This window comes from Gymnodraco acuticeps, unplaced genomic scaffold, assembly GCF_902827175.1.
Source record: "Gymnodraco acuticeps unplaced genomic scaffold, fGymAcu1.1, whole genome shotgun sequence".
Classification (NCBI taxonomy): Eukaryota; Metazoa; Chordata; class Actinopteri; order Perciformes; family Bathydraconidae; genus Gymnodraco; species Gymnodraco acuticeps.
Window position 1 is genome coordinate 449,930 of NW_022990319.1, and position 23,791 is coordinate 473,720.

Consider the following 23,791-nt stretch of genomic DNA (forward strand, 5'->3'; position numbering starts at 1 on the left):
CAGACACACACAGTCACACACACAGTCACACACACATACACACACACACACACACACACACACACACACACACACACACACAAACACACACACACACACACACACACAGTGGCACATTGAGATTAAGGCCTGTCAGAAAGAAACAGATTTGCCCAGGCCAACACAAGTACAGATGTCTCAATGTGGATGGATTTCCTTTGGGATCGTCTTTGCGCCCTCATTTGATGAGGTGTTTCTGCCGCCGAGACAAGACATGACAGTTAGTTTGGGCCTCAGGTCGCCACGGCAACACAGCGGTTTGGCAGGGAGGACACAAATGAACCCACTTAACCGAGACAAACACACACACACTCACACACAAATAGAGATTGAAAATAAAAGATTTTCAGATAGAGAAGACAATGAAAATCCCAGCTGCATTCAGGAGCACATGGAAACATGCCAACAGATAATGTTAGTTCAACATGGGGACACTTCAACTGAACACATACACACATAGTCAGTGTATACAGTTATTAATAACTTTACACACCCAATGCTGGCCAAAATCTCTCATCTGTGCTATGTCATGATTTTCCTACATTTCTGCATTAAAATGTTGACTTTTTAACAAATACACCAAAAATTGCTTGAATTCAAAATGCACTTTTTGAAAAGGTGTTATAAGTCTAAGATAAGCCATTTTTTTAGTCCACAAAAATAATAATGTAATCCTTAAATGAGGTACAAATATGTATTTATTGGAGTTTTAGTGATAAGCATCTCACATCTTAGAGTGGATTTCTCATCTCAAGCAATGAAAGGAAATAATTAAATCCGACCAAGGTCATGACCTTTGGTGCCTCAGCACTTTCAAAAGGCTTTTATAGACTCACTTGGGAAAGTGCTACAATGGGGCTAATGATGGCAGTGACATCCCCAGCAACTACAACAAACACCATATTTGTAGTTTAAAGTTAAGATATTTCTAAACTGAACATGATGAACATGAACATTGTCGAGATCTAAAAAAAAACTGATGTGGATAAAGTTAGAACATTTCAATTATAAGCTGATAAAACAGCTGTATGTTAAAAACACAAGCACAGTCACACATGTACATGTAAATGTTTCAACTATAAAGGGTTTTTGATATAATGCCAAACAATCTTTCAGAATCCCCTTCTCTCTCTGTGATTTGAAGAGGGCACAGCGACGACACAATGGCTCTTACACTGAACACACTGTGTAGAAACGGTATACATAGAAAGATTTAGATAAAAACTCTCAACAGCACAGATTTGAGTTAAGTGCAGTTCTTAGAAACATGTATTAATCTCTCAATGATGTAAAGCTCTTTACATGTGTAAAATATCTTTCATAGAAATCAACAGAGTAGCTCTTACAGTCACAGAATCCTTTACAGACGCTTTTCAAGGCTTTCGAGTGTACAAGGTTGGCATTTAGCGTGTTAATCTGGGGGATGAGTGTGACATTGTGCATTAGAGCATGTTAATCTGGCTCCCTGTTGACCCTTGATATCATTGATATCATCCACAAATGGACTTCGACGGAGAGACAGAATAAAAAGAAAATGCTCTCATCCGGGCAAGAGAGGGAGAGATTGGCGATAAAGGTGAAAAGGTACCAGAGAGGTATTTAGAAGGATGATCAGCTAAAAGGATAAACACAGAGAAATGGTGGGGAAAGAGGTAAGTGGAGGAGAAAAAGTGTGGATGTACGTGAGAGATTAAATGTGTGTTTGTGTGTGTGGCGTGGCATAAAGAGGGTCAATGGCACGGGTCAGGCATCATATGGAGAGGCAGATGTTGGAACATATTGTCCTGGATTACCACACTGTACACCGGAGAGATGGGCGGGCGAACAACGGACAGGCGGTTAGGGGGAGGGAGGTAGGCAGGGAGGGAGGTAGGGGGGGGGTGATGAGGAAAAAACAGACAGGGACAGATGACAGAAGGTAAATGAGAAATCAATCGAGCAACTCATTTCCCCACAAACCCTTATCTCAGGAGAGAAACAGTGCAGGGAAGCGTTTTCTCAGATGAGAGTATTGCTCCACCGTTGGTATCTTCTTGTTGGCCTTAAGGCTGCTTGGAGTTGTAAGGAAAAGCCATTTTGTGATAACAGCGTGGGATCAATGTAAATCAATAGGCAGCAGAGATAGGCCACTATCGCTGGGCAAACGGCCTTACCACTTCCAAACACATAATGAGTAAAGCACATGTAGATGTATAAACTCTCTAATCAATTATTGGTGTGTTTTAATTACTTAAACATATTCCTCTCAACATTGTGATGAGAAAACCAAACGTTCAGGATGCAGTTTTGAAGTAATAGAAATATAAAAGTGAAAACTAGCTATCTTTGGTTTTGTTTTAAAGTTATTTTTCAACCATCTAAACCTAGCACAAAGAAAAATAACCTAAACACTTGAAAGGTTTGTTGTTAAAGAAAAATAAAATGTCCTTGAGGCTGTGCCATAAAGGTATAAGGAAAGCAACTGTAATGGTGTTATAAACACTTTCCCACTGTATTCAGCTCGCTCTGTGGGTTGTTTTTACTTCATTTGTTGCTTGGTTCAATCACAAATCGTTACTCAGTTACTTACAAAAGAGACAGAATCAAAGGGGAAAATGCGAAGATAGGGTTTGTGTCCAATGTCTCTGACTCACTCTTTTTACACGAACTGATAAAAAACATCAGACAGACAGGAAGTCAGACAGACAGACAAGAATCCATTGAGATCCATACAATAGTCCTCGGTGTCCATGTAAACAATAGAGCTCTGAAGCGCCGCTAACTCTCACAACAAAGACCGGGCGGGCTGGTAATCTGACTAAAGCTGCAGATTATTGACCAAGACTCACTCACACACCCACCCACACACACACACACACCCAAACAAACATGATCCCCCCTACTAAGATGACGAGAGACACAGTACAATCTCACTAATACCAAACAATCCTCCCCACGCTCGGAAAAACACTCAGTAACATATTACCTTTTTACTGTTTGTCAACGAGCTTCATTTATTCGCATTCACACACACAGAAACGCACACACACACACACACACACACACAGACAAGCCGGTCTTAAAAAACACACACACACACAGCTCAGCAGTATGCCTTGCCAGTGAGTGACATTTCAAATTCCTTAGTCCCATCCTTCATCTACGATTGCATTCCCCCACCCCTCGCTCATTGTGTTGCTTTGTGTGAGTGTGTTTGTGTGTGTTAGTATGTGTGTGTGTGTGAGTTCACTCCTCCGGTCACCCCAAAGGGCTTTGCGCTGTCACTTCCTGTTTGTTGACATGCATGTCGTTGTGGCGACGCTCTGGGCGCGCTCTACAGTGCCCTCTGTGTGTGTGTGCAAGCATGTGTGTGTAAGAATGTGTGTGTGTGTGTGTGTGTGTGTGTGTGTGTGTGTGTGTGTGGTGTGTGTGTGTGTGGTGTGTGTGTGTGTGTGTGTGTGTGTGTGTGTGTGTGTGCGTGCGTGCGTGCGTGTGCGTGCGTGTGTGTGTGTGTGTGTGTGTGTGTCATTGCTCGCCGGCCCATTGAGCGGGCTTTGAGTGACGGGAGCTGGCCTTGTAATGGAACTCAATTCACTCGGCAAATAAAGAGGCCTTTGAACCACTGGTCCGAATATGGCAGGACACACACACTCGCTCAGACACACACACCAACACACACACCCACTGCCTATGGTCCCCTTGCTAGGGGGTTTGGCTGGTAGGGAAGGGCGGGTGAGGGGTGTTCATGCTCGGCTGCCCCCCCCCCCACTCTCTCTTCCAGGAGCCACAGTGCGGCTAATTGAAGAGAAATGAGCGAGCAGAGGCTGATCTGATCTCAGTCTCCGCACCGCATTCACGTAACTCGCCAGAGCACAACCGATCTCCCGCTGATTTCCACAGCAGCAGCACCCTGTCTACTGTATGTACCTCAATTATTACCGTCCCCCTCGGTGTCCATGACATCAGCTGAGCAGAGAGGAAACATCAACTCCTGATTTTTTCTTTTTTGAAAGATGACAACACACAAATGCAAGTGCATATGTAAAGCTTCCAGTGTTGAAGCTACTTTGCATTCATGTCTATATATAAATGCAGAAAGCAGTTCATCTTTTTACAAGGACAGAACATGTATCTTATTTAAGAGTAAACTAAAAGTTTGGGAAAGCAGTTAAAGCAATACAATACAGCAAGTCACTGTTTCAGTGTTGGACAGTGAATATTGTTGTTACCACATGAGAGTCAAGTTATTTCAAATTCAAATATGAGTTTGTTCCAAAAACTACTTCTTTGTCTTGAGTGTGTGCTACCAATTTGAATGTCTCCTCTTTTTTCTTGTTTGTATAAAAAAGATAAATGTCTTTATTTAAGATAGCAGAGGAGAGCAGGAGCTAATGTGGCTGTCAAGACAGATAGAGCGAGGTACAGACAGACAGACAGAGAGAGAGATAGCAGTGACAGCATCTCTTCCCTGTCCATTTGCATAAACCAGCCTTTGTTTGACGCCGGTGGCCGGCAGCCAAGCACCAACAGAAGGACGGAAGTTAAACTAAAAAAAACAAAAAAGGATGGTCCTTTTCCAGAAAAATCTTCCACCAGAAATAAATGATAACAATTATAACTAGTCAAAAATCGCTAAACAACCGTTCTGCTGCTCTTCAGAGGAGGGAATAACAATTCGGAGAAAACAAAACAGCGTCTTAGAGATTTGTATTAGCCGACATGAAAGTAATTGCAGGAGGATTTTTGAGACGGAAGACAGAAAGAAGTGTTTATGAACATTGAAGCTCCTTCCAAATTGTGAATATTATGCTGTGTGTGTCTGCCGTGTAAATACTGGCCAGAGACTGTTTTGTGTTATACAATGGTATTGCATAAATATTCCCGAGCATGTTCACACCATAGCAGCTCAAGCCATAATGCCTTTATTTAATTGGAAATTAATTAAATACATAAATAAGAATAGGGGAAAAGGGTTTTTTTTGTTCCGCACAGCAGTTATTGAATCAATTCATCTTTATATTTGACTATTTTATAGCGTTCTTGTGTGTTTTTGCATCTTATTGTCAGCACGCTAAAAACTTTGCAGGGGCAAAAGACACTTGGCATGTCCCATCTGGCATAAAGCTTCACAAATGTCCCTCTATCTCTGTTTTCCTTCTCCATCATCACTTTTTATCACCTTGAGCAAGAGCCGGGCTCTCCGGCGTGACCTCGATAGCCGGAATGTTTTCCCTTTCTCCCACGATGCACCTGGAGGGGACATGGCCGTCTCTGGGCCTGTCAGAGAGGCTGTTAGCGCTTCTCCCATGGGGGAAGGGGGGGACAGTAGAGATGTCCCTCTCTCTCTCTGTCACACAAACAGGCCGGGCCACTAATGGCCTCTTCTTCCAGAGCTTTTTAGCCGCCGTCTTCTTTTTTGTTGTGCTCTCGAGTATTCATTTATTCATGTTGTCCCTTTCTTCTCCTTTTTTTTCCCTCCTCCCCTCTCTTTTACCCCTCTTATTTTCTTTCTATGCACCCCCCCCACCTTGACTCCTGCCTGTCTCTCTGTCTCTCTACCTGTCTGTCTGCAGCAGTTGTATGCAGCTCAGCTGGCGGCCATGCAGGTTTCCCCGGGGGCCAAGCAGCACGGAGGCAGCCTGCCACCCCAAGGCAGTATGGGCACCCACTCCCCCCCCACCAACACACACTCACAGAGCGACAAGGGCCGTAACTCCCCGCTACCAAACAAAAAGGTAAGAGAAATCCAAGAAGACCTGTGTGTCTGTGTGTGTGTGTGTGTGTGTGTGTGTGTGTGTGTGTGTGTGTGTGTGTGTGTGTGTGTGTGTGTGTGTGTGTGTGTGTGTGTGTGTGTGTGTGTGTGTGTGTGTGTGTGTGTGTGTGTGTGTGTGTGTGTGTGTGTGTGTGTGTGTGTTCGTTTAATAATAGAAAAGTCAGTGGATTTGTGCATTACTTGGCTCACAAGCTTGGGTGTCCAATATTAACCACTTATGTTGAATCAAAAAGAAATTCCAGGTAGAAAATGACTTGAAAAGACTATAGGCTAAAAAAAAATATTTAATACAAATTAGCCATTAAACAGCGCAACATTTTTGTCAAAGATTTGACCTGTCATATTCTTTTATTTAAACATAAAGAGGCACTCATTTCTTTAAAATTCTTTACAAAATTGGATTTATTTTGAAAGTCAATGAAAAAATTATATCTGTGCTGGCAATTGGTTTAAATTAGAATATAGTTTTAGACAAATATAGACATAAATGACTCGAGCAGTTGAACTGTGCACACATTGGCCTTTCTAGTGTTACGATAGAGACCGAGAGAGTGATTGTGCATGAGTTTGAAATGTTTGTCCACGCTTGTCCCAGGTTGAATCCCGAGTCTTGTCCTTTTTCCACCAATCAAACAAGTGTCAGAGCAACGGTCAGCTCCTCATACTAATGCACGCCTTGGTACAACTTGTCTCTGACAAAACTCACTGTGACTCTGCAAATCAAACTGCTGAACTTTTATCACTAACCTCCAGCTGGGTCAGTATGGCCGCGCTGGATTTGAGGATGTATTGCTGTTTGTGCCGTTTTCTCGGCTGGCCGCACAACGGGGCTGACGAGAAGCCTTGTGTCCAACCAAGTGGAATTCTATGAATATCTGGTCAGCCGTTGTGGCCCTGACCCCCACACACACATAAACACACACACACAGAACCAGCATGCCCCTGCCATCATCTGTCCACCCTCGGACCCCCTCACAAGTGTAGTGGTCATTCCCAAATCAACACAGAGACACACACACATGGGATAAGACTTCTGTGTGTAATAATAGGACAACACTCAAAATCAGAGATTGACAATCCGATTTATTTTAACATAGTTTCCAATATTTTCCTATTTTCACCTCGTCTTTCCTCTCCTCTCCTTTTATTTCCTCCCTTCTCCTAATTTCTCCTTTCCTTATTTCCTTTAACTTCTCCATCCTTCTTCATCAATCTCTATTTTGCCCCTTGTTATGAACCTATGTTAACCCCAGTGTCCACACACACACACTCATACGTTCAGGACTAAAGCATGCGGTTGACCCCGGGGCTTGCACCCCTGCTTCCTTGTCCATCATCCCCCCCCTTCACACCCACACACACTATTCCGCCCAACCTACACACTCCTCTTATTACCATATATATGGAGTTGGGTTGAGGGGCAAGTGCTGCGGCCTGTGGTGGAGGGGAAGTGGGGAGGCGTGGCCCCACATGGCCCCCCGACAGGCCCCATGGAGCCAAACTGGCCGATTGAACGCAGCGCTGCTTTGGTGTTTGTGAACAAACTTCAGACTAGAGTTTTGTAGCATTTTATAGATATATTTCTTTCAATCTCAGTCTGTCTTACTTTTTTAATTTCTTTCATCCAGACTGACCACTGCAGCACTCCAACACTCTCTTTTCCTCTCAGTGTGAGTGACATGTATATTTCAGAGGTGTGCTCCCCCTGTGGGCTCTATCTCAGGTCTCTAGTCATTTAGACACGCGCTGCCTGCCTCTGCTCACAGCTGTTTGGACTCAGGCGCACAACGCTTAAGTGCTTTACCCTCGGGTGAGACACGGACACACACAGCCGTGCGCAAACGCACACACACATACACAGGTGTTGAAGAAGACACCATGCCAAATAGTCCCTTCACAGACACACACACATAGCCATGCACAAATCACTGCAGCATACATTCAGCAGCTTTCTTATACGCAAGAGTGGACCTTTAGATGTAGGCAGGCATGCATACAGATCCATACAATAGTGCGATTCAAATTGTGCACCATATGTAGACCATTCGCTGACATGCAGTCACACACACGCAGTGGCCAGACGTCACATTTACTTAGGTACTGTATACATGATGTCCTTTTTATTCAACCTTTTATTTCTACACTAAATACAAAAATAGTGTGGCCATGTTTAGTATCTTTCTTAATGATAATAACCTCTAAAAGCATGACTTGTATTGCTGCAGAGTAGGTTTACATGGTAGTATTATAACAAGTATTCAAGTATTTTCCATCTATTGGATATGAGTACGAACAAGTGCCAACAAGCCTACTCTAATGAGGGAGAATAAAACAATCAGTCTAGACTTTCAAGGTAAAGTCACGTCAACACGTCGGTGTTCTCCAAATTAGTAGAAAATGTGAAGTGCATTCACGTACTTGAGGAGTAAGTGTTTGAATCGGTGCCACCTAGTGTGAGGAACGGTGTCAAATCTGCCTCTTCTGTGTCGTCTGCTGTCTTGAGAGAATTAGATATGACAATATCATTAATATCCAAACAGTCACTTACAGCTAGAAGGGAAGAAGAGAGGAGGAAACAGAGAGGAGGAGAGACAGAGAGATGAAAGGAGGGAGGAACACGTTGGGGTCCTGACATAGTTGTTGTAGCACACACACCTTAACACACACTGGAGCCTGCCCATGATAAATTGCAGAGGCACACACACTTGTCCTGTTAATTGAACCATCAGCCCCAGTGATAAGATGCAGAGCCCTGATGTCGCTTTCACATGTCGGCATCCACAGAAGTGAAATACAGCCCACACACACACACACACACACTCACACTATCTCTCCCCTCCTGCTTCCTCCCTGTCCCTCTGGCTCTCGTTGTCACTCTGCATGTTTTCGGTCTCAAAGCTGGAGACTGTTTCATCAGCCAAGAGAGACACAAAAGCAATTGTATTAATTCAAGATTCCAGGGCTTTCAGAGGCTTTAGAGGCCTCACACACACGCACACACACGCACACGCACGCATGCACGTTGCCATGAGATTTAGAGCTTGTTGAACAATGTCTCGCAGTGACACACACACATAAACAAGTCGGTCCAAGCCTCTCAGCTCCACTGTCTAAACTAATTCCTCCACACTGGCATAATGCAGGTTGGCCACCTTCCCACCATAGGATTTGGCTTGGCGCGGAGAGGAAACTCCCCCCATCCACTGTACAAGAGGCGGAGGCATTATCTATTTGTAATAAATATCGTTCCCAGCCAAAGCCCACCATAATATGGGTCAGGATTGAGAAGATCCCTCTCAGTTCTTCTCTCCTCCTTTCTCTCCTCTTCTTCTCCGGCCCATTGTCTCACTCAAGGCATCTTTGGGGGTCCTCCGTCTATTTAGAAAGACCCCCCTAATGAAGGACAATCCGGTTAGGCCTCATCGCACACACACACAAAGTGGTGATCGCACACACGCATAGGCACGTACACATGTAGGGGCTTAATTGGAAGGGCTTAATTGAGTTGTGAGGGGCTCATAAGGCTTAGAACGACTCAAGGAGTGGGAATCAGGGAAAGTCGGCCTTAATGAGTGGGTATACCACACACACACATACAGTACTAGCTCCTTTTTGGATCCAACTGTATGGTGATTCTTCTCCGCCTAAGAAGCAATTAGACTAATGACCATAAAATAAAATAATGTCTCTATTCTATGGTTTAAATGTAGCCACAATAGGGCACACCTGTAATGCTTAGCACTTGGTTTTATGAAATCTAAACCCAGGAATAATGAATATATTATTGTAATAAAACAAAAGAATACAAACTGTTTTTCTAAATAGGCATAAACACCATTGTGCATATTTACTGGCGGGCCCATTAGGCTGTCCCCGGCCCCGTGTTGGGTCTGCCTTTTTAATTGAGGAGTTTTAATTACACAGAGTGGTCTGTATACATCTGGCCCCAGGGCGATCTAATTCCTTCCTTCCCGTCATGTGACCCTCCAAAACTCCCAATGATTGGATTAGATCATCAGCAGGGGTGGTGTTGTCATGACAATTAACGAGATAACAGCCCTCGGCGTCGAGCGGTGGTCCACATGCCGATTCATTTAGGGGCCCTCTGTCTGTGTCACAATTTGAGGTTATTGCTGTGTGCGCACATGCTTGGATTTTGATGCACTTGGTTATACATATGACTATTGTTGGCATCAACAGCATGGACCTAAAAAAAACAGCTACTTTAAAAGTTATTGATTGGTTCCTGGGAATGTGGGCGTGTGTCTTTGAAGCAGAAAGTGCTGCTTCGCATTTCCCTTCACACACTGCCATGTTCACAGACATGACCCTAGTTTCTAATGGAGCAAGTGCACATTGAAGTGGCAGACAGTCCTCTGTTCTGTTCACCGTCTCATGTTGAGAAGTCACCATGGTCTTCAGACTCAGGAGGTGTTCCTTTGTATGAAAGAGAGGCGCAGACTGTCGTTTTAGAAAGAAAAAACATGGTGTGTGATTGTTGCTCTTACCGCTGGCCTTGTTTGAAGCATGTCGAGGAGCAGAATTACATTGAATGTTTACTTGAGCGTGCATGTGGAGCGTGCACATGCATGTGCATGAATCATCTTGACTTCGCTGTGATACGAAGTCAGTTTATTGCATGTAAATGTCAGTGGTTATTGTTGTTTGCTGCAAAAAGTGTTTTGCTTATGACGGGCTGTTTGGATCCAGGCAGTGGCATGCACCTTGTTATCTGTCCCATTGCTGTGCATGGGCTCCTGTTACATTGGTACGTGTTAAAGCCTAATTTGCGAGTTGTCTCGGTGAGGTAAGGGGAGGGGTCCCCCCCACCCCTGCCTCCTGCTTCCAAATTTCTATGGTGGTCACAGCAGGCGAAACTGTGCTGTTTTGGTTTTTGCAGGACAGTGAGGGTGCACAGCCACTGAACCTGTCGGCCAAGCCTAAGGCATCCGAGAGCAAGTCACCCAACTCCCCCCCAACTTCCCCACAGGTCGCTGCAGCCGCTGCCGCCAAGCTGGGCCCTAACATGAAGCACAGCATTGCCCCCTCCAGCATCGGAGGCCCACCCACCAGGGTCAGCTCCATAGGTAAGTGGACTAAAGTCTCCATCACATACTGTACACACACTCCAAAACACAGACGGAGCAAGAAAAGTTCAAACATATTTCAAAAAGGTGGGTCTTTTTTTGTAGTTGTGTCCTCTATACAGCTATGACTTTGGTAGATGCAGCATTGCTGTTGGAATACAAATGATAACCAAAAACAAAAATAAGACGAAGAAGATAAAAAAAAACTCATACACATGTTCAAACCAACAAACAGGTAGTGGTGATGACAAGAATAGCATCCCCCTCTCAGTGTTGCCATTGTTGCGACTGCCAGTACCATAATCATACCCGGCCATATGCACACATGCATGAAATATGACATAAATGAATCACTATTTTGTAGTCTTAATCCATTTTTCACGCAACACTGGTAGTTCAAATATTAAACATATGTAACAGGCTATAATTAATGTGTTTGTGGTTTGTTTTCCGTGTCGCTATTTGCCTCTGGGCTGCTCCATTGTTATGTGTTTATTAGTGATTGAAAGAGACAGAGAGACACAGCAGTGAGGGAAGGAGAGAGAGAGAGAGAGAGATGGGGATTAGCACTTTTTTTCCGAGCGATGAAGCGGGGGAATAATAAAGAGAGGAACGCATGACAGACAGGAGGTATCACCAATGAGATTAGACAAGCCTCTTACATGAGCCAGGACAGCGCAAACACCCAGCATTAATGACACAATGACACCACGCACACACTAACACACACTGAAATCACACAAAGGCTCACACACACACACTCAATCCCACCTCCTCCTCCTCCTCCTGTGCAATAGGCAGTTAGTCCTTTTTTTCTGACTTCTTGGCTAATCTCACTGTTTTTCAACAAATCGGCGGATTTAATATCAGATTAGTGGATTTGCGGTCCCAGATGTTTTTTGTTCCGAAAAATGGATTACAGTGTTTAAAGTTAGTGTGTGATCCCCGCTGATTTATTTGTGCGTGGAGGCCAGTGTGTTAGCGTCGCAGATCCCTGGTTTTGCCGTAGCTCGTGGTCCCATCTGTTGCCACTGAGTAGAGCCGGTCACCAGCCTGTTTGTTGTTGCAGTGTATCGTTGTATTAGGATTCCTGTTACAAGTTCAGAGGGGATAGAAGGGGCAGACATATTGGTGTGTGTGTGTGTGTGTGTGTGTGTGTGTGTGTGTGTGTGTGTGTGTGTGTGTGTGTGTGTGTGTGTGTGTGTGTGTGTGTGTGTGTGTGTGTGTGTGTGTGTGTGTGTGTGTGTGTGTGTGTGTGTGTGTTGTGTGTGTGTGTGTGTGTGTGTGTGTGTTATTTAAATTCAGACAAGAAAAAACAAACAGACACACAAGCAGTGGATGGAGTGAAAATTAAAAGAAAAGAAATACAACAGGAACGTTTGTTTTTTTATGCTATTTGAAAATGTAAAAAAAAAATGAAGTAAAAAAAGGTGGCAAACAAACGTTTTATATGATTTGCAGTGAAAGAATGACTTACTTCACTATCAGAGGGAATGAGTTACCAGATTTAACATACAAAATATACTTTTTTTAAAGATGAAATTAAAACCTTAAAAAGGAATAAAAACATTGTATTTTCATTAGTTCCACTCTTTGCGAGTTAATTCCAGTCATCTGCCTATTCCCGCTCGTCTCACCTCTCACTTCTCTGACACCCACCAACCCAAAGGCATGTCTCCCTCTCCCCCCCTTATTCCATCCATCCGTCCATCTTCCCATCTCAAACCAAACTGAAAGGCTGTCAGCGCCTTTAACTTCTACCGCCATCACACATTTGTCTTCGTCCACATCACAAAACTGCAGTTCCCCCCCTGACCTTATTGCCAGAGTGGTGGCCAAAAAAAAGGTATTGCACCTGTCTGTAGAGACTCGGCGCTCAGAGAGACAAAACGTGTGTGTGTGTGTGTGCGTGCGTGTGTGTGTATGTGTGGATTGAGAGAAAGAGATAGAGAAACAGAGAGAGAGACACCCCCCTCCCCTGCTATCTGGGTCACATTCACTTGTCTGGATGGTTGGCATCGCTGTCAGTTTAAGCGAGACTCGCACACACATCCATGAGCGCGAGAATATCCATCTGCCCCCCCCTTCCCTCTCGTTTGACTCCAGATTAAAATGGACTGCCACCCGATTCCATCGCCCTCTCTTCTGTCCTCTCCCCCCATTTTTTTTGGCCCCGCTCACATCCAGATTTTCCGGTTATGACTTCTGAAAGAGTTCACGGCTCTGTCATTACCAATCTGAAGCTGGTAATCTGGCTTGAGATGGCATTAGCGGTGCGGATTAGCGCTGATAAAGGCCCCATAAGCCAGCCGTGGCTCTTTGTTAGGAGCCAACCCGCCTGATAGAGAGAGGTGATAGTACACAACCTCACAAACACATTCAGAGCAGATGCCTCATCGGCGACTAATCTGCGGAAATAATACAAATAATAGGCGACGAGGAGGAGCGGGGAGATTTGATCTTTGCTATGTGGCAGGGCAGATGTTCTCAACTGGGGAAATTAGCAGGACTTTGTAGCCGTAATAAGAGTCATGTGGCCACCTCTCTTCAAAGTGGAACTATGAGGGATTCACATCAAAAGAGATGTGTTGGTGTGCGTGTGGAAAGATGGGTGTTTTAATTGGATTTAGAGGAGTGGAAGTTGAGAGGGAGTGCTGGTGTTTACAGACGTGGTGTGTGTTTACCGCTGCCAGCAGGTGGAGGAAGCTGTGGGCAGCGTGTAGCGAGGCTAGCTAGGGGCACACTGTGACTCACATGCCCAACTCCACAGTGAAGTGGTCAGTGTGAGTGTGTGACTCTGAGAGAGAAGGAGACGGAGACACACACACACAGATGCTCCGGAAAACTCTCTTCATCAAGTATATGTTAATGTCTTTACCTCATGGTTCACGGGAAGATTTATTCTGGATGAAAGCCTCCTGCCTTCCTCCGAAATATGAACACACACGCACATCTATTTGGTATGCTCTCATTACACTTAAGTACATTTACAGTACAGATACAGTAGATACAGAGCCACTCAAGTTAAATGACTCTTTCACACACTACTAATGGATGCACAAAACCAAATTAATCGCCTCTCCCCGTGTCCCTGAACGTGTCTCAGCAGACTTGTTGTCGTCACTGTCCACGACCGCCTACCTGAGCGACCACGAGGCGGTGAGCAAGGCCTTCGCCGAGGCGCGGCAGATGAAGGAGCAGCTGAAGAGGGAGCAGCAGGTGTTGGACGCCAAGGTGGCCGCCGTCAGCAACCTCAGCCTCAACAACGGACGATCAGAGAAGGTAAACAGCTTTACATCTGTACCACAGCATCAGAATGTGTTGTCACCTTAGCAACAGGGGACTGTATGAATTAAATCTAAATTCATAATAACAGATGTTTAAAAGGTCAACTGTCACTATGTGATACAATTTATTGTGTTTATCATTTATATTTACAACTTGATTAAAATACATATTATAAAACAGTCTTCATTAATGTAATTCTGCATCATGTAAAAAAACAGTTTATTATGACAAGTAACTCCCACTCATCAATTGCATCAAAAACTGTGGATTATGTCAAGAGAAAAATAATACAACTGGTTCCAAAGGTTTACATTTGTAAATTCTCCCAAAAATGCGTAAAAAAAACTAAAAAAGTCGTCACAAGCTGCGCCGTCTCATTGTCAGTGTGTAATAATTTGTCTTGCCATATGCCATCCCTCCTGCGCCATGTAGGAGGGAAATCAGTGTTCAATGCGCTCGCTGAAATGTGTTGAAGCTAAACAGGGCCAGATAAGGTAAAACCAGAGGCGTCTCGGAGGTAATGAGTGTGTCTGTAAGGTGCACTGCGGGGCCACTTGTGTGTGTGTGTGTGTGTGTGTGTGTGTGTGTGTGTGTGTGTGTGTGTGTGTGTGTGTGTGTGTGTGTGTGTGTGTGTGTGTGTGCGTGCGTGCGTGCGTGCGTGCGTGCGTGTGTGTGTGTGTGCCTCGATGTGTGTGGCAGAGCGGAGCGTTGGGGAGACGGTAATGTGAAGTGACGGCGCCGGCTCCTCGGCAGCGTGGCTAAATTGCGGTTATTTGTTAAACACATTGGGAGTCAGCTGGTGCACGCGCATGCACACACACACACACACACACACACACACACACATACTTACAGAGCAACAGTGTGCTTGAAGCATCTGCACCGCTGACATTCAACAGCTCTGTCTGTCTCTTTCTTCCTTTTTTCCCTCTCTCCTGTGATGTGCCTCAGACAGACAAACCCACACTTATGTGTTTCACTGAGGTTTTTATCCACATTTAGACAGAGTGTAACTATCAGTATACTGTAGATACAGTCAAAATAAACGGTCTAATTGCCAATTCGATTTAAACCACGGCAACTCTACTGGGAAGTGAGGGAACATCGGGAAAGGCTGCTGATTGTCAGGAGCATATTTTACAGCGTGTTTCAAAGATCCATCGCATTAGATGGAGGTTTTAAGCTGTACGTTTTATTACATAATTGGCGTTACATCTGGTAATAATAGAGTATGTTATCATCCAGTGAAATGAGGTGGGACAAAAATATGTTTTCTATTTATTGTGACTTGTACACATGGTGCAAATTATGAATTTTGACAGTCGATTTCAGTTTTTAATTTAAAACTAAGAATAACAGATGCTTTGTATTTTGTTGTCATGCAGTCTTATATACTCTTTAAGACCTTATAAGTTAAAGTATATTTAGATGTAAAATTCAGTAATATTTTAGATGACTTTATTTGGGAGAAAACACGACTCTCAGCTCCGAAAGCCACGCGCTGCACGTCGGCCCGTGGCTTTGTGCAGCCGGCGAGCTCTCAGCATTACAACAGTGTCATCTCTGACACACTCAGCGGATTAGTTTTTGTCGCTACTTTGTGTCTTGGCTCCAGTGTCAGCCATTCAATCCACTTTTCTCATGTACTGTACTGGGGCTTAATGTCAGACTAGGCTGTCATCCACTCTGTCTCCTGTTCATCTGGTCTCTGTCTCACACACACAGCAAAAAGCCCTTTGTAACGGCACACTCAGGCTTAAAGTCGAAAAGTGTGAGGCACATTTTGTGCTTGTTTCCTGAATAAGGTTTGTGGAGAGGAAAGGAACATTCTTAATTATTTACATACAAAATCTGCTAGATAAATGCTCTTTTACTAAAACATAATAAAAATAAATGACTTGCAAATAAACCAAAAGAGAACATTTCCACAGCGTGCCGCAGCCTTGCCTTCTCGTCTCTTTAGCTGTATTTATTCCAATCTGGGGGGAAATGATCTCTAACAATTAAACTCGGCTGGACTAAAAACAGAGGAAATGCATTTCATTATCGCCAGCCGGCTCGCCAGGGTCACATATAAATGGAGAGGGACACTTTTGGGAAGGTTGTTTTAGAAGACAACAGTGTTTTGGGTACTGCTCCTAATCGTGTAATTAAACTGTAAAACGCTGGCGCTGAAGCACTGCGGAGTGTGTGTGTGTGTGTGTGTGTGTGTGTGTGTGTGTGTGTGTGTGTGTGTGTGTGTGTGTGTGTGTGTGTGTGTGTGTGTGTGTGTGTGTGTGTGTGTGTGTGTGTGTGTGTGTGTGTTCGTCGACAGTCAGGTTCTAGCGGAGAGTGCCGGCTGCTTGCATTAAGCATGTAAATGCTCAGTAAATCAGGCTTTTATTGGTTGTAATAAATACCCAGGGGACCGTGCGGCGTGGCCTCGCTCTCGTCCGCGCTGCACTCTCCCGTTCTCTCTCCCTCTAATGCGTCGACCCTCGGGGGCCTCTGGGAGAGGGAGGCAAGCCGCTGCACTCCACTCTCGCAGGTGGCTGCCAGGAGCCGCCACACACACATACACACACATAACATATACTGTATACACACACAACAGTAAACATCCAAATAGGACTAAATGTAATCAACATTCTTGCACATGCAAACATACACAGATGTGTGTTCAAGCATGAAGGCGTACAGCACTCTAACAATTTGCTGTTGACATTAACATTTCAGCAAACAAACCACAACACAAACTGTTGTCTACTGAAACCGTTGCTTTCTCCGTTTGAATCCACTAATCAAACATTATTGTCATTAACCGATTGATATCAGAACAAAGGGGAACATTTCTGAGATTTCTCCTTTGATTTGTTAGTCGGCGAAGGATTTCAAACATATTTAAAACTGATTTGCTGTGGACGGATGTGCTTTAGGCCAACGGACATCTAATGAGATGTATGTGGTAAATGGAGATTGTGACATTAGACATTACTCTTTATATGTATAATGCAAAATAAATCATATCAATGAAAAACTTAAGATGCTAAAAAAATCTATTTGTTTATAAATACTAAAATGTTTCTGCATCACTGCAGGTCGGTGGTTTCACTCATTCATGTTTTCACTCTGATTGAATCACTCTCTGAGCGACTGTGAACTGTTTGTGTTGTTCAGGAGAAGGCCGCCCTGGAGAGTCTGAGTCAGCAGCTGAAGCAGCAGGCGGAGGACAAGTTCAGCCACGCCATGCTGGACTTCACCATGAGCGGAGACTCTGACGGTATGCACACACACACACACACACACACACACACACACACACACACACACACACACACACACACACACACACACACAGTCATTTATATGTAGGTGACAAAACTGATTCATTATTTTCAAATGAAAGGAGAATTGTAAAGTGTGATTCTTCTTACTTTTTAATAGCGTTATGAGATTATATAATAATAAACTTAAACGTCCACTTTTCATGAACTTTTTATAGAACTTTTCATTCTTTATAAGTATAAATATACACCTGTTCAGCTTTGTTTGACTTGTCTTATAGTTTATTTAGTTGTTATATTTTATTCAGCTTAAGAAGCCAACACAAATTATGTTCAAAACCATTCAGTGTGTTGAAAGAAATAAAAACATCGACATTTGAAGAACATGTTTTTTTTTGTAATTTTCTTTAAAAAACCTACTTTATATCTGTATTTGTTTCTCATGTGTCTCCTCCCACCTCCTCCCCAGGCTCCCCCAGCGTGTCAGACTCCAGAATATTCCGGGAGGCTCGGGGTCGCGGCACTGCCGAGCCGCACATCAAGAGGCCGATGAACGCCTTCATGGTGTGGGCCAAAGACGAGAGGAGAAAGATCCTGCAGGCCTTCCCCGACATGCACAACTCTAACATCAGCAAGATCCTCGGTAAGACACACACACACTGACACACACGTCTCCTTTAAGTGACAGCAGCCTCTGCCCTGGCCACCTAACCCCCCCACTACACAGTGCGCAGCCCAAGAGGAAGGAAGACGCATGTACTGCAGCTCCTATTTCCCACGTTCTCAAACACACAAAGTGATTTCATTACAAGCGGTGGCATTGTGTAAGCGGCTGTTAATGAACGGCTGGGGAGGGCACGGCTCCGACAAATGATGATATAATTCATTATGCATTAAACAAGCAGCACGAGGCCGCCTGACATTTCCCCCAGACCGCCAGGATCGGCCCTGACATTTTAAAGAGCTCCTAAGCGTTTTATAACACAGAGAAATCTGGTTTTAATAAGCCCTCTCCTTTTCTCCCTCTCGATTGCTAACAGATCGCAGAACAGAGAGGGAAAGACAGAGCACGCGAACAGCCAAGTGCTGACAGCTTTTACCCATTAAACATACAGTAGTCAAGTGCAAATTCAGACCAGATATGAAGCACACAGGGGAAAACTAGCTCAAGATTACACCCACACACACACATGCAACTGATACAACAAATCTGTGAGCTGAGAGAGATGACAGCAGGTTCAGTGAAGTCCTCATTAGTTTAGATAAGTACCTGTCGTCCTCACCGCTCCCCTCATTAACCTTTTTCTTTTGACCGCTTCCTTTTTCATGGCGAAACTGCCACCATTATCCGGGTTATATCCATTATAAGTGTGTCGGTATGCACATGTGATGCCGCCACGCAGACTTTTGTTCGTCATACAGATGATTACTGCTTAGGATGCCAATTTATTTTTGTAATTTTTCTGTACAGCACAGATACTAATCATTATCTTCATTGTTAAGGCTCACGCTGGAAATCCATGACTAATCTGGAGAAGCAGCCGTACTACGAGGAGCAGGCTCGCCTCAGCAAGCAGCATCTGGAGAAATACCCCGACTACAAGTACAAGCCGCGGCCCAAACGCACCTGCCTGGTGGACGGCAAGAAGCTGCGCATCGGCGAGTACAAGGCTATCATGAGGTCCCGCAGGCAGGAAATGAGACAATACTTCAGTGTTGGGTAGGGATCAAGAGCAGTAGCTGTTATGCTTTAGTATACTTTAATATTTGTAGCTTATTAGCAGATTGCATTTGCACTTTTGCTTTTTTCCCAATAAATTTGATTAAGCCTCATGACATCAGTTTTGAGATAAACAAGATAGAATTTGATTAGCACTCTTTAAACATTGAGGTTTGATTTAGATTGTTGATGTGGATTTTCAGACAAGCAACACAAGCCACAAGTTTTAAAATAACTCCACAACATTTGTAAATGTTCTCATTCTCTGTCTTTAAAACTAAATCTTCTTATGATGTTGCTGATAAATAAATCAGTCAAACTAATATAACCTCAAAGATGGAGATATTTGGGGAAATAGGGGGAAGACTTTAAAACACTAAAAAGAACCTAAGTAAAAGAAGAAAGGCAAAAAAAACACCATTTTGCTGAAGTGATCACAAAAAGGTATAGGCTACATCTAGTTGGCCTGGGTGGTGGATTCTGTTTCCATGTTGGAGCCAGGTGAGCTGTTTGTGGTTTGGAAAACACTCGTATGCTTATCATGTGTTAACATCCCTCTGCTGTGTCTTACAGGCAGCAAGGCCAAATACCCTTGTCCTCCGGAGGGGTGGTTTACCCAGGCGCCCTCTCCATGGCAGGAATGCCCTCCCCCCAAATGCCCTCAGAGCACTCAAGCATGTCCAGCAGCCCAGAGCCAAACGCCACCCACCACCAGAACCCCCACCTGGCTGGCCTGAAGGGGGAGGAGCCACGAATCAAGCAGGAGGTGCTGCGGCTGGACGACAGCAACGGCAACGGGTACGACGACTTCGAATACGAGGACGAAGAGGCAGAATACACCAGCGATAATGAGAACCATATCACCCAATAGGACGGCCTGACAGCTGCCTATTTGTAAGCCAATCATAGCTGGTTATCCCCACACAATCCCAAACCCACCAATCAGGAAGAAAACTCTCTCTTTTTGCCAATCACCTCGAGTCCCAATCTCACAACACCCACCCCCCTACCCTTCCTGACTAACATGGACTCTTTAAGAGAGCCAAATGTTCCCCCCCCCCCACTGGAGTCCTGATACCAGCATCTGATCAATCAACTGAAGCACAGGACCTGTCACTCACACTGACTGTTACACTAACTGGAGTCTGACGACCGAGCCAGCCTCTGACGCTCGCTGAGGAATATTCAAGTACTACTGCAAGGTTCTGAGTGTAATACCAGGAGTGAGGAGAGATATCATTCACACTCAAAAAGCAACCTTTTAGACCCGTTTGTAGAAAAAAGGAGACATTTTCAAATGAAAGACGAATCAGTGGACCTGTCAAAGGCTAACAGATGACACTTTAAGATGGCGGACCTGTTTATTATCAAGAGACACTTTTAAAAAGAAACAGCTTTTTTTGTTCTTTGGTTCTATAATATTCTCACTCAGGTACACGGTGCCAATAAGTGGCTTGTGAATGTGATTTGTTGTTTTTGTGCTACAAGTTTGAATAATAATAGGAAAAAAGAGACATTTCTTTTTTCCCCCTTTTGTTGTAAAGCACCTGAAAGACATCAGACATGTTTATTTTTAACGAGAGCATATCTTTTCTTCGACCTCGCAGTGTGCTGTCAGCGGTTCATCCCTTTTTTCTCTGTGTTTTTTCCCTCTCCCCCCGCAATCTGGGAATCCGATGGGACGGTCCAGCCAGGACTGACCAGTGCAGCATGGACTGTCCCACTTTAAGAGATTTTCCGGGGGGGAGAAGGGGAGTTTAGGAGCAGAAACAAAAGCACTGTGTTGTGAGACAATCCACCAGTTTCTTCTCGCTGCGTCCTTCTATCTTGATCGCGTCCGGGGCTAAAAATTAGAACAACTTATCTCGAGTGTGTGTCGGTGTGTGATGTGTGTACTCATGTATTGGCCATTTGCACATTTGTGTAAAATTTAAATTTCAGTGTGAGAAAAAAGGCTTAAAAGGTCTCAGATACAGAAAGACAGGCTTACACTGCTGCTGTTATTTACTGTACCACACACACACACACACACACCTGTTGTTCTGCCCCTCAGTGTTTTCCTGCTCCCTCCAATCAACATCGTCCTGCTGCCCCCAGTGGGCGGAGCTGAAGCAGCCAGTCAGTGTTTCTGTTTGTATTTGAATACTGTATTTTATTTTTTTCTCTTCAAACTGCCTCTAGTCTAATAATATTATTAACAATAATTATAAGGATGGTCAGCGTTTCCTAAGTTTAGTAAGTTATGTACAGTATAATTTATTTTTCTCCTCTTTACGACCATATGAAACATGACAGTCAATGAAACATTATTCTATTTAGCTGGTAGGTATTTAGCTAAAACAAAAGTTGTCATTTTTACCTTGCTTTGTTTTGCATTCTTTTGTCCCCTTTTTTTTTAATGCATTTGTTTTGTATTAATCCCCCGGGCGGGGGGGCGGGCGTAGTTGCCCCCGACCCCCCTCCGAGCTGAAGACATAACCTGTTCATGTCCAAACCCATTTCTAAAAAGCACTCAGACTTGGAGAAAAAGAAGAACATGATTTTTTATTGTTATTATAATTTGATTTGTAATGGTTATTATAATGTATAATGTGAAGTTTCCTCTCTTTTTTTGCCTTTTATTTGAATATTTGGGGAAATCAGTTGTATCACTTTTGGAAACTGTTTTCTGTGAACAAAGAGTCCCGTCCCCGTTTACTAGTGTTTGTCGCCTCACCGAGACACAGTGGAACACCTTTGGCTTGGATGCACTCACACACTCACACACATGCACAAACACAATCACTCACACACATTTCAAATGAAGAGATTATCATGACTACCAAACAAATCCTATGCTGTCCTTTTTTTGTGTTTTATGAAATCTAGTATACTAGATTTAAAATCTTGTACATATATTTTGTTGGTGTTTTTCTTTAAATCATAGGAAAGCAGTGTTTATCGTGATCCACCAGAGTGTTCCGCTGTGTGTGAGAGTGTGCGTGTGAGACGACCACACGTATCTACAGTATCTTTAAAGTCACTTCTCATCAGGAGCCCTTCGCTTTGTTTGAGCTCCACGCGATGCTACAGGAGCCATGACTACTCTTCAGGTGTGCTGCCACATAGTGATCAATCATTCTTGCTGTAGATGTTTTGCTACATGCCACATAATGAGCCTCTGGGTCTTAATTTGCTGTCACCCCTCTTATCACACCTTGGTTCTACCCAATGCTGGAGAAAAGGGGACTCAGTGGATCAATCCATTTTTAGTTTAACAGAGGGGTGGGTGGGGCATTAGGACGTCAATCATCCCTGCTGGCAAGGTCTGACCCCATATCAAGACAATGAAAATGATGATATTATTTAAGACAATCAAAGTCATGAGTGGAGCTCACAACAAAGTAAGAATTATTACAAGTAAAAAAAAAAATATCTTACCATCTCAACTTGAAAAATCAAGAAAGATAATTATGTAAATATAACATAGAGTTATAGATTTATATTTTGTTCATAACACAGTGTAATATAAGTTGTATATTTCTTTTTTTCTCTCCCTACTGTCTCTTTATTGATGTTATCCATGCCACGGAAAAGCAGAAGTCGCAGTACTCTCACAAAAAAATGAAGAAAAATATCAAAGAAATAAAGAAAAACAGGAAGAAGAAAAAAAACAAGCCGTGGGCTGCCACCACCATCTGTTCTAAGTTCACTTTTTTTCAGTATTACTGCCAGACAAGGCTCTAATAAAGACAGCAATGTGTTGGGTAAAAAACTTGTGCTGGTCCTGGTCACTTCTTTCTTCCACACATGCATTCACACAATGCTTTAACAGCTCCAACATATTCACATAAACATACACACTGCCATGGCCTTATTGTGCAGGAAACTTGCAGAAATAGTAACGGGCAGTGAACGCATCCACACTTGTTCATATGATATTAATAAACTGCAAAGATAAATAAACAAGTAGATAGTTAGGAGTTTTTGAAAGGGGGGATATATAAATCTAAATGTCCCACCTGCGTTTAATTTTTGTGGCTTTCATATTAACTTCCGTTGGACACAATGGGAGTCATCACAGCGGTGGGACTGCCCGTGAGTCGCCAAACAATTCGATCATCTCCATAACAACGTGTTAATTATGCTAAGTCCACCTTCTTGCCCCTCCAATCAGAGGGCCAGCTGGGAGGCGTGGAGCCGAATCACGGCCCGTTAGCAACCTGATAACCTAATTAAGCACAACAAGGGACATGGGAGGGGAGCAGAGGGGGGGTGAGTGATGAAATGTGAGCGAGTCGCACAAACAAAAATAGGGAAGATTGTGTTCTCTGGCCGTCTCTAAAAAGCGCCTGCTGCTGTCGCCTGTGTAAAAGCACATCTTTAATTGATGCTCGCTTAAAGATGTTGCGGATGTTCCTGCCTCCACTTTCAAGGGTTAAAAACACAAAACTCCACTCAGTGCGCCCATTAAAATGCTGTCCCCATCTGTGTCCATATGTTCAGCAATCAGCCCCCCCGCTCTGCACATAAAAACAGTTAAATGCACTCAGAGGAGATGATTTTACGTGCTTTGCTAATTACCATAGCTTCACACAGAAAAGCCCTTTTGATGCAATAAGGAGGCACGATGGGGACAGATCCGCAGCTCCTAGCCTACGGG

At 43.8% G+C, this 23,791-nt stretch overlaps 1 protein-coding gene across 15 annotated transcripts in view; it reads left to right on the plus strand.

Moving 5' to 3' along the window:
* sox5 (SRY-box transcription factor 5) overlaps nucleotides 1-22,905 on the plus strand; it is a 131,718-nt gene extending 108,813 nt beyond the window's left edge. For 10 of the 15 annotated variants that reach the window (XM_034223097.1, XM_034223090.1, XM_034223091.1 and 7 more), the window contains 7 exons: nucleotides 5,592-5,753; nucleotides 10,692-10,878; nucleotides 13,985-14,160; nucleotides 17,323-17,425; nucleotides 17,899-18,072; nucleotides 18,933-19,149; nucleotides 19,723-22,905. In XM_034223097.1, coding sequence (XP_034078988.1) covers nucleotides 5,592-5,753; nucleotides 10,692-10,878; nucleotides 13,985-14,160; nucleotides 17,323-17,425; nucleotides 17,899-18,072; nucleotides 18,933-19,149; nucleotides 19,723-20,020 — 1,317 coding nt within the window. In that variant the 3' untranslated portion in view covers nucleotides 20,021-22,905. The remainder of the gene's footprint in view (nucleotides 1-5,591; nucleotides 5,754-10,691; nucleotides 10,879-13,984; nucleotides 14,161-17,322; nucleotides 17,426-17,898; nucleotides 18,073-18,932; nucleotides 19,150-19,722) is intronic. The other 5 variants (XM_034223092.1, XM_034223096.1, XM_034223103.1 and 2 more) reach the window with 4 other exon arrangements.
* The last annotated feature ends 886 nt before the right edge of the window (nucleotides 22,906-23,791 follow it).